Genomic DNA, 11,750 nt, shown 5'->3' with positions numbered 1-11,750 from the left:
GAATTAGGATATTTTTCCTATCACAATGTGATTATGCTATGACCTTGGTTGATGCGGTTGGGAGAAATCGTGGACTAGGGAATAGGCTGCGATAACATCAGCTCACCCCTTCTTTGGCAGGTAGAGGAAATCAATAATGATGGTAATATCAGATTCTCTGATTTTGGTTCCAAATTTGTTTTTGGTACGAGTGGAAATGTTTACATTCCTGAAGATGCTTTTTATCATTTACTTTCTATGGTGTAGCTGGCTCTTCAATGTGATTAAAAAGAGAAAAATGAGGCTCTCGAGCTTCACTGGGTTCTTCAAGCAAGTTGTCGAGGGCCATACCTGGGTGCCAATTGATTCGCCCATCTAAAATTTTATAGTGCCTCGCAATTCGCATGCCGGTTTATTGCAAAAAAATGAATCATGAACCCTTCATTCTTTAGCATATCTGTATGTCTAGATGCAAAATGCCATAAAACTGCATCACCTAGTGGTCCCACCTAGTTGACACGAAATGTCCGACTGATAAGCAGCCATAAGCTTGCATAACAACGCTATCACAACAACAAAAGTAGATGGAATGGAATACTGACTTCAGTAGTTATTTATGGGGGAAGGAAATGGAAGGCATCCCATACGACCCAATTTAAATGGTTCAAGGAAACTATAAAACACAGATATCCATGCTGATAGCCCTTCATATCAACTGCTACCATGCTCAACAAATGATGAAGGCTAAGTTCTAATTTTGTGTAATACCTCTCACCAATGCATTCACCATGAATTTATATTGTGATTCTGTCAACACCGACCAAATTCATGCAACCACAGGTATGAAGAGGACACTCATACGAACAGCCACCACTTGAATTTACAACCATCATGCTGTCAAGAGATTATTTTCAAACATCTGATAACTAGGAGGAATCATTAAAAAAGGAACCTCCTTTAGGATTATGGCTCCATTTCTGCATGAAACACAGTGTCAGCCTGACCATGGTCGTGAGGATGCTCCCCCAGCTTGACCATTGAGCCTATCAAGCAGGGAATTGAAGTCGATAGGCTGACCACTCTCCTCCATCCTCTGGATCACACTAGCAGCATGATCCCTTGCATATCCCATACTAACAGCTTTCTCGATCATTTCTCCATATGGCTGAGTGTGCATCAGCTGTAAGCCAGGATGATGGACCCTGACAACATTGCTAGGAGGCAGTTGGGGATTCTGGGCAGGTGAAACATTGCTTGGAGGGTAGCTGTACATTGTGTTGTAACTCTGAGCATTCAATGGTGGTGTGTAAGGTGCAGGGCCCACATAAGCACCCTTATTCAGGGGTCGTCCAAAAGAGCTCTGACTAGTTGGAGGTTGCGGCTGGCGTTGTGAACCATGTTGAGGGAGTGGTTGCGACACCATGCTGCCTGGTCCTCCATAACCAAATGGCACAGCTTCAGGACGATTCCCAACAGGCTGAGAAATTGTGGTGTAAGGAACTTGCATAGCCATGCTGCCAGGGTATGATTCAGGAACAGGATTGGTAGTCTGTGGCGGGCTAGGAGGATAAGAGGATGGTGGAGCTTGAGGTCCAATCTGAGCCTGAGAAACAGGTTTTTGTGGTTGCACCACCTGTTGTGAAAACTGATGAGGCGGCTGCTGAGGCCATTGCTGCTGATATTGAGGGTGTGGCTGCTGAGTCTGACTTACTACTTGAGACTGCTGCTGTGGGGCCTGGACTGGAAAATCCTGAATTTGAGGTCTCTGCTGCACATATTGTATCTCAGGTTGTAATGGTTGGCTTTGTTGATCTTGATGCAAAGGATGACGCTGCGGGTAGTATGTGCTTGATTGGTTCAATATATAGCGACCTTGCTGCACAGGTGCTGGCTGATGCATGGGAAGCAATACAGATGCTTGAGTGACAGTTTGGTGAGGCAGAGCAAGAGCCAACTGTTGGTTCACCACATCTGGCTTGTCATCGTGCTGTTTGGTCTCAGAGGGTGACGGAAAAACCACCTCTTCATTCTTCTGTGTAGATTCTTTTTGTCCAAGTTGCAGTTTGGTCAGTTCTTTCTGAGCTTCGGCAAGTTCTTGTTTGTCCCTTAGAATTTGTACAGACCTTTGGACCTATGTCATGCACAAAAAGTTTAGACAACTAATCGGTATCCATCTAAAATATCATGCAGAAAACAATCAAAAAATTGAAGAAAAAATAGTTGTCTCCTTCAAAAAAAAGGCGGTTGTCATTGATCTTGAAAGGAGCTTGCAGATCCAGCTTCGAATGAACTAGACAAGCAAATAGGATACTTTATTTATTTATTTTTTTGTCAGAACGTCAAAAGGAAGAGGAAGGGAGTTGCACCTTCCCAAAGTAAAACAGACAGCATATCCAAACTTACTGAACTTGATAGGAATCTAAACCAACTAATTGCATAACAATGAAGGGAAAGAAAATCTATCCATAACTGTAAAGAGTGACTAACGTATCATAGCGATCTAGGTTAGGAGCATAATCGGATCTAAATTATTAGTCTGCAAAATAGCAACCCTATTTCGGATCTAAATGGACCCCAATCATGTCTCATGCCAAGTGTTCAAGACTATCAGCTTGATCATTCCTAAAAACCCATTCCAATTACAGCTAGGCGTGTGCATGGGTTGGGTTGGTTTGGAGAGATATCCGACACAACCCATGCAGAAACCGAAACTGAAATCAAACCAACCATCTATAAAAATTGCTTAAAACTGACCTAAGAAATCTGGTTCGGTTCGGTTTATTGGGTTAGTGTTCAATGAGCTGGGCTAAATGGGCTAGGCTAAATCTAAACATAACTTTCATTTATGTAGACTAAGTGGACTGTGCTAAATTTAAACGTAAAACTTTATTATATATCTGACAGAAAATATAAAAAGGAAATATATATATATATATATATATATATATATATATATATATATATGGGTCGGTTTGGATATATTTTTTTGTTATATATACATACATATAGGTTGGATCAGGGTGGGATAGCTTGAATTGGTTTTCTCAGAACTTAAATCAAAACCGAATCAAATTTTTTCGATTTAAGATGTTCTCAAACTGACACTAAACTGAGTTTTCTTAAAAAAAAAAAAACTGATGTAAATCGAATTGAAAAGTCCAGTTCAAGTCAGGTTCGCATTACGGCCGGTTTTTTGCACACCCTTAAATACACCTTCCTATTGTCTAAAAAATAATTTCAAATCTTTTCTCGTAGTTGTGATCTAATTAGTCATAGAAATTCCTCTTTTTCTTCCTTTCAAGACAGATTCTAGTCACTACAATCACATGACCATACATCTGATACATGTTCATACCACCACAACTGGTTTTGCACCACTTTATCAAGGGTGCAACTCTTGCAATTCCTGAAGTGAATATGATTCTAAGTATCCCACTTGATTTAACGACACATCTACTTCAATATTCTCATCTATGAACAGATATTGGATGTGCTTGACCCTCTTTTCCCCAAACACTAATTACAACACATTTTGCCTCAATCTCCTTGAAATTTTCCCATGCATCTCAACAAGCATGCAATGACCAAACAACAACCATAGAAACTCTCCACCAGTCCACCCGGCTTCAAGTTTATGACATAAGTCATAATTTCTCTATTTCTTATATATGAAATCAACATAATTTGAAAAATGATTGCACTTTTCTCCTCATGGTCAGCAAATTTCACCACTCTGGAAAACCATGGAAAGAAATACTTCTAGATTCACACCTCTTCAATTATCTCATCTAGAAGCTTAAGTTGGTAAATGTTCTGCCTCCTTAACTGCCAAATTAAATTGGAAAGCATGTACATGGATAAGTGAGCTTTCTTTCACACTGTGGCCTCAAACTATACGTTTGTCCATAGGTTAACTGCAAAATGTAAACATGAGGCCTTGCGGGTAGTGAAAAGCACACATGTATGAAGCATCGTGAGTCATAAAGCCACAAAATAGTCTCAAGAAAAAAGAAATTTTTATATCAAGAAAATTATTGGCATCTAATGTAGAAAATATTGTAATTAGAAATTAAATCAAGGTTTGAGGTACCGGCACCACCAATCCATGCCAGTCGTTAGTGACAGGAAACTCCACTTAGGGTGTGGGTATCCAAAAACTAGTGCCTGCACCCATTTCCTAAGTATTTCCATATTTATTTTTTCTCTTTGTCAAAAAAGACCTGTGTTTCCCACACCTGTACTCAAAATGATTCCTGATCTCAACCCCCTTCATGTAACCAAGTGCCCGTTGATACATTCTGCAGCAATCCAGCTGATGCTGGTTGTCTTCATATCGTGCTAGGGGTATGTTGGCATGTATTTGGGTGAGTGCTTCGACAAAAATCATACAGGCAATAGTTAGTATAGCAACTAAGCTGATAAACAGTGCTATGGCATACATTAAAAAAAAAAAAAAAGAAACTCATGTAATTTAAAAGCAACGCTTTTAGTTGCACCCTTACTGAACATAAATTATGAACAATTTAATTTTCTTATGAAGACAACAAAATATTCAAGCTTTTAATGGATGCAGGTCATATAAAATTGTGGTTATATCAGGTTCTGATGACATAGCAAAAATATATATTTACTTTAAATAATTTATGAACTTAGGCAGGAAGAAGCACTGAATGAATCTCAGCTGGACTTCTTATGACTGCTATAGTGGTAGATATGATTGGTAATCTATACATTGGAAGACTACTAGAGCTTCTAGTTAAGCAACAAAGGCTCAGCATCAGAATGAATCCAACAAATTTTGAGACCATTTTTATTGGTCCAGCTAACATATGGACAAGCTGTCCAATACGCTAGACAAAATGATGATAAAGGTCAACCCAACCATTACCGAGTATCATTTAGCAAATCTTAGCAAATCTTCTAAATGTTCTCTAGTCTTAAGTAAGTGAGCAAAAACAAATATAGAAAAGAACAATGGTCATATAAGGGAATATTGTATTTGCCTCATAAACTGACCCTTTCACAGGGTAAATGACTCTTCCTAGCTGGTACGTGCCAAATATATAGATCAGGAATGATACATTGCAGGAAAAGAACTATCTGACATGCAGGAGAACAATAATTTTCAGATCAAATGTAAACTTACTTCTTGGAGATGCTTCTCAAGAGACTTGAACTTCATTTCTGCCTCATTCTGATCACGAATAACATCTGATCGAAATTCACCTAATGAACGCTCAATCTTGTAGCAATATAACTCCAGCTGTGACAGCCGTCCACTGATTCCCTCAAGAAACTGGAGTAGATTATCAGCATATTTTTTCATGCACTTCTCAACAGCAGATATCATCTCCTCTTTGGAATAATCCTCTTGCTCGTAGATATTAACCAATGGTCTTCCCCTTCTGCTCTCATGGAAATCCTGCTTAATGATACACCAGACCAGTGAATCGAAAAATTATATGACTTAATGTAATCTGGTGTCCATTAAGCAGATCTTTATCTCAATAATAAATTTATATATTAAACGAACCCAACGAACCCCATTTATTTTAAACAAAGTTGACCATTTGATTTCTGAATTGCAAACATCACAGACCTGGCACGTGATAGGATCTTTACGGAAATTAGAGAGCGAACCTATTTGGTATTTCGAAACTGAATCCAAATTAAACAAGTTTAATAATCAAAAAAAAAAATGACAGAAAGATACTTCTCATCAAGAAAATAAACCCATATAAACAATTTCACAAGCTATTGGGTTGGAAGCCAGCATAAACGGGAGGAACACTGATTCGACGAAATCCACAACATATCTCCTCATCAAAACCCAAGACGATTCTTTTCCTATGCATCCAATAAAATATTTAGACGGCAGAAAAACGATCATCAAATTAACACAATATCCATCGCCGATCTCCAATAAAGATCCAGACCTTCCATTCCAATCCCAATCCGACGCCAGAGGACTCAACAATCGGAAGTCAGAAGCAATTAGTTACAAACAAAGAACAATTGGATAAAAGAAACACGAATCAACCTATCCCTAACTATTGTAGAAGAGAAGAGAGGGAAAGGTAGATACCTTCCTCGGCGGATCCGATCGCTTCCCATTGGAGTTATCTTGGGCGGCGTAGTCGTCATAAGAGCGGAGAACATCATCGGTGCCGAAATCGAACGATCGGGAGCCCAAGCCAGCTCTCCCAGAAGATCCACTAGAAGCCATAACCTCAGAGATCGAGAGCGAGGGTTAGGGTTTTAGAATTTTTTTCCGGCTCTCGCCCCTCTCCCTTTTCTTGGCGCAAAAAGGAGAGGAGAAACGGTAGCTTTCGGTCGTCCTTTCGCCGCTGAATTTTGTATTATTATAAATAAACGTGACTGCGATGGCGGTGGAGACTTGAAAGTAGTCTCCATGCTTTAAATAAAGACTAGTGCAGTTAAGATGTTCCTTCAGAGAGACTTACTTGGGTGAGACCCGTGAATAAGACAAAATAGAAGGTCATGACAAAGACTTCGATGGGATGGGGCATATATTATCGGAGGTTGTGGCTGAGAGAAAGAGTTGTACAGAAATAACCTATGCGAGACACGTGTTGGTCGGTGGGGATAAGGCGAGAATATCAAAACTTTTTATATCTGCACTGCAACTCCTCGCGTACCATTTGCGGTCGAGGTTTTAAATAACGCCTTAGGCCATTGGCCAATGCCCATCTAGAACCACTACTAGTCTATTAGCTATCTAGAGACTTAGCTTACAAAGATGATGACCATTTTAATAATGCGGATATCAATACAGTGAGTCACCACCACTCACCACCAAAATCCATTACTTCAATACTCCTTGCAATTATGGTGACCGAGCTTGATACATAGAAGGCCTATGATTAAATGAGTCAACGATTTCCTGAGAAAGTATTGTTATGCTTTGAATTTCATTCTTGATGGATTGATTGAATTATGGCATACATTCAAAGCTTATATTTATCATTTTGGTCAACGGGATGCCTTCGAAATTCTTCTGTTCTATAGTGGGGCGACAAGATTATCTTCTATCTTTTTAATTTTTTTATTATTTGCATTGATATTTTTTTCAGAGCTCTTCGTGATGTGTCCCTAAGGTTGGTGATAGCCTTCTATGTGCCAGCCCCAGAGGTCCAGCTGATATCACATTTTCTTTTTGCAAACGACTGTTTGCTGGTGGGCCAGGCCACAGTTTGGAGTGCCATCAGGTTCAGATTGATCTTAGAAAACTATTGTGGTGCCTCAAGATAGAAGGTGAATCTTCTCAATTCAGCAGTGTACTTTAGTCTGAAGATATCGATGCAACTCCGCCACTCGATTATGGAGAGATTCGAGGTTGTTGAGCACTACAGGATACTACAATACCTGAGAGTGCCAATCTCTGGATGCAGATTAAAGAGGACTGAAGCCGAGGGGGCAGAGCACGCCATTCGAAAGCGATTGGAGGGCTGGCAAGCTTAAACCCTATCGATGATGGGTAAGGTTACCTTGGTCAAGTTAGTGCTCAGCTCTATGCCTATTTATCTTCTTTCGAATGCCATCTTGTCCAAGATTATAGTGCTAAGGATTGAGCAACTATTTCAAAGCTTTTTATGGAGATCGTGGCCTGGTGGAGGTGGGGGTGTGCATCTTGTGGCTTGGGTTGTGGTGTGCCAACCACACAAGAGAGTGGTTTGGGAATCCAGTCCTTTATCATAAGATGAAAAATTTTGTTCGCTCGGTATGCTGCCAGATTTCTTCTTTATCTGAAATCCATATGGTGTTGAATGTATGTCCTAGAAGCCAATCGGACTAACACATTAATTCTTTCTAGGATATAATTTCATACTTGACTTAATTATTTAAGATAATTAATTATCATTCATGTAGTATATGTATCCATGAATCATCCAATGAATTAATAAAATGATGACATATATTCTCAAGAATTGAAAATTTGATGTATGCGTCATTGATGGTTAATTCATAAATTACTCCCGATCGTAGGATCATCATAGAGACAATGATCGATCCAGATAGATTGGTGCATGGATCATTTTCTTATAAATAGACGAATCTCAAGTCTACAATATAGGAACACTGAATGAGAGTATAGGTGCTTGTTAAGGAATAAAGGTATTGAGCGTAACCAATACAAGAAGTTACTTGGATGTCTATTCATTCATCAGTGACTTTTTTGATGCTGTAGTAGTGTGAATAATTCTTTGACTTATGGTGTCTCAGCTGTTTACAGTGAGGTTACTGTAGTTTGACTATACCATAATTCGATTTTCTAGTCATACGAAGTTTTGAGATGTATGTTGGCTGTAATAGGTTCATTATAGGAATAGGATGTGTATCTAAATGAGATATATCGATTTTAGCAAAAAAGAAAAAATACTATGCAATTCGCGAGACTTAGTTCAGAAAGTCTTTGACCAATATAAGTGTGAATATTGAAAAGAAGTTTCATAAAAATTCATAAATGAACTCGAGTCGAGCCAATCTTGTATATGATAGAAGATGAGGTTTGACGAGTTTTTGATAGCCTTCGTCTTGTAAGAACTCATGATAGAAAAATTGAATTATACGATAACTATACCTAGAAGTTCATTACTTCCATTCTGTTGGATTATCATTACATACTGCTATGTATCACTGATGGATCATGAGACTCATCGAGCATCGTCTTGATGATCAATGATCTTTGATAGATAGAATTAAAATTATTTTAATCCATTGAAAGGAGTTTCAATTATATTTTGATGGAGATCAAAATATATCTCACTATCAGACAGATTAGATATATGGGATCATATATAAAAGAGATCCCGATTGATCAGGATGTCGAATAATAATTTTAAATTATAATTAGTTCAATTATCAATTTGATTGATACTTGGACTAACATGTAAAAGTTACATAAAGAACTTACTAAGAGTTAATAAGTTATAGAAAGATTAATTTATAAATATTACTAATTATTTGATTTAATCAAATATAGACTGAATTAAATCTAATTGGATCTGATTGAATTTGGTTTAATTTGAGTTTTCTAGTCCAAATAGGATTTGAACTTAATTTTTAATTGAATTTAATTCAAACTAGATTCGAATCGGATTTGAATTGGATTGAAATTAAATTAAAAAATCAGAGTTCCACCAGATTAGGATTCTCTCTCTCCTTATCCACACCTTATATAAGATGCCCCACAAGATTTTAGCATGAAAAATTATGGTACAAATGGAGATGGCGCACAAAGATGTTAGGCGGCAATAAAAAGAGTCCTATAGATAGGACTCCCAACAAACCCTAACTAACTAATCCCTATTTAAAAGGGATAAGATGGTGCACCTCCTTAAGAGATTACATGGTGAAAAAGGAGTTTTATGATGTGAGAAAAATAGAGAACAAGGGGGCGGCATAAGGGGATTGGCGCTAAGGTAGTTGGCGGCCTTATCCTTTCTTTCTTACAACCAAAGGTTGGTTGTTAAAGTCTTTTCCTCTCTCTTCCTCTTTGTCTAAGAGTTGGATGTGGTTTTCTTTCTTCTTTCTCCTTCATAGATGTCTAAGAATTGGACATGTCTTCTCCTCCATAGATGCCATTGCAAGAAACTAGTTAATCAACGATAAAATAATTTGCTACGAATCATAATTTATTGCTAATAATCATCATAAGGTAACAAAATAAAAGGTTCATCATGAAATATCATTTAAATAATATTTTTGACAATAAAATTATATTTTATTACTATTTTTTGTCATAAATTTATGGCACCAAATCTTTCTACTAGAACTTTTTGGTGGAAAACTTTTGGCAACCATTTATTATATTTTCACAATGAAAAATTATGGTCACAAATATCATAAATTTTAGTGATGATATATTTTTATTATGAATTGATTATTAATTTAGATGAAGATTTAGAATCATTTCCAAATATATATTTATAGACATATAAAATTAACAAATAGTACTAATTTTTTCTAAATAAATTTAATTCATCACTAATACTTCTTATATTTGACATCAAAATTATATTTCATCACGAATAGATCATTATTTTTTTGATGATGATGATATTTCATCAGTGAATATTTATTTATTGATAATGTATATAATTTTATCATATAATATGATTATTTAGTAAAAAAAGTATTTCATCATATATTTTTAATATATAAATTTACAACATAAATTTTTTGTTACTAATTATCTAATTAATTTTTAGTAATGATAATATTTTATAGTTAAATATATTTTTATTGACAACATATATAGTTTTATTGTAAAATACTAACTATTTAATGATGAAATAGATTTTATCACCTATATATCATTATATAGCTTTTGTAATGGAATAATTTTTGTTACAAATTATTTATATAATTTAGCGATGATAGTGCTTCATCATTAAATATATATTTATTGATAATATATATAGTTTTATATTTTATTTTTATCAAAAAAAAGATGATTGAACTTTTTATAAAAGTAATTAATTATAAAATATAAAATATCATAATATATTTGAATTAAGTATATCTTATAATGCAAACATATTTAAATAAGTATAATAAAGTATTTTTTTTTAAATTATAAGCTAATATTTTCATAATGGTTAAGTAGTAGGTTATAAACTAAGAGGCCTTAGGTTCAAATCTTTGTATATGTATATGTATATGTATATGTATGTATATATATATATATATCTCTCTCTCTCTATATATATATATATAGTTATTCACTATAAAATAATTTCATCTTAGGATATATATATATATATATATATATATATATATATATAGTTATTCACTATAAAATAATTTTGTCTTAGGATATGTGAATCCGATTAGATTAGAGAATGATGTCCATTTGAATCCGATAGGATACTGATTATAAAAATAAATTTGATTAAATATTTTATTATTTTTAATCTTAATTTATAATAAAAATATTTTTATCTCCAATACCTGATTTTTAGTGATGAAATAATATTATTGCTAATAGCCATCATTTTATAATACAAAAAATTTTATCACCAAAATATTTTATAACGAAAATACTTTTATTATGAAAAAAATAGTTTTGTAGCAAAAGATAATGCACGCGACCTTTAGAACTGATTTTTTGCAATAAAATAGGTGTTTAGGCAACATTGTTTGCTTACTTATGATGAATTATTTTATCAAAAATTTTATATATATTCGAGATAAAATTTATTTTATCATAAAATATTTAATATCTTGTGATGAATTACTATTTTCATCATTAATGACTTTTAATGATGGGGCATTAGCTATGAACCTAGCACCAAAATTTTTTTCATCACAAAATATTTTATGTGTGAAATTTATTTTTTAGCAATAAATTTTTTTTATGGCTAAATGTATAAATTATTGTAGTGTATCCAAGAGTTGGACATGATTTTTTCTTCATGATTAGTCTAAGAGTTGGACGAAAAAAGAGAAGAAAAAAGATTGGATCTCTTATTCTTCTTCTTTCAAAGATCTTCTTCTTTTTCTTAAGAAGAAAAAGGATAAAGAAATCAGATTAGATCTGATTTCTTGATCCTCCTAAAGATTTCTTTAATTTTTTTGAGAAAAAAATCAAAAGAGATCAAAGATTTGATAATCCAAAAAGCGATCTCTGTAAGGAAGCTGGTACTTCGGTGAGATCAGAATCTCCTAATCAGATCAACCTCATATGGATATCTGTAGAGGCCAAACATATGTACAGCTTCAAAAAAATCTTGAAGATATCTATAGAT

General features: G+C 34.9%; 1 protein-coding gene across 1 annotated transcript; it reads right to left on the bottom strand.

Moving 5' to 3' along the window:
* Window positions 1-734: 734 nt before the first annotated feature.
* LOC105047267 (uncharacterized) lies at window positions 735-6,364 on the bottom strand. The gene is made up of 3 exons (XM_010926123.4): window positions 6,065-6,364; window positions 5,126-5,401; window positions 735-2,110 (listed from the first exon to the last, which is right to left on the bottom strand). The coding sequence occupies exons 1-3, from the start codon at window positions 6,203-6,205 to the stop codon at window positions 974-976; spliced, it is 1,554 nt and encodes a 517-aa protein (XP_010924425.1). The 5' UTR covers window positions 6,206-6,364; the 3' UTR covers window positions 735-973.
* Between the last annotated feature and the right edge of the window lie 5,386 nt (window positions 6,365-11,750).

Source organism: Elaeis guineensis, chromosome 6 (genome assembly GCF_000442705.2).
Source record: "Elaeis guineensis isolate ETL-2024a chromosome 6, EG11, whole genome shotgun sequence".
Classification (NCBI taxonomy): Eukaryota; Viridiplantae; Streptophyta; class Magnoliopsida; order Arecales; family Arecaceae; genus Elaeis; species Elaeis guineensis.
This window is presented reverse-complemented; position numbering and strand designations above follow the sequence as displayed.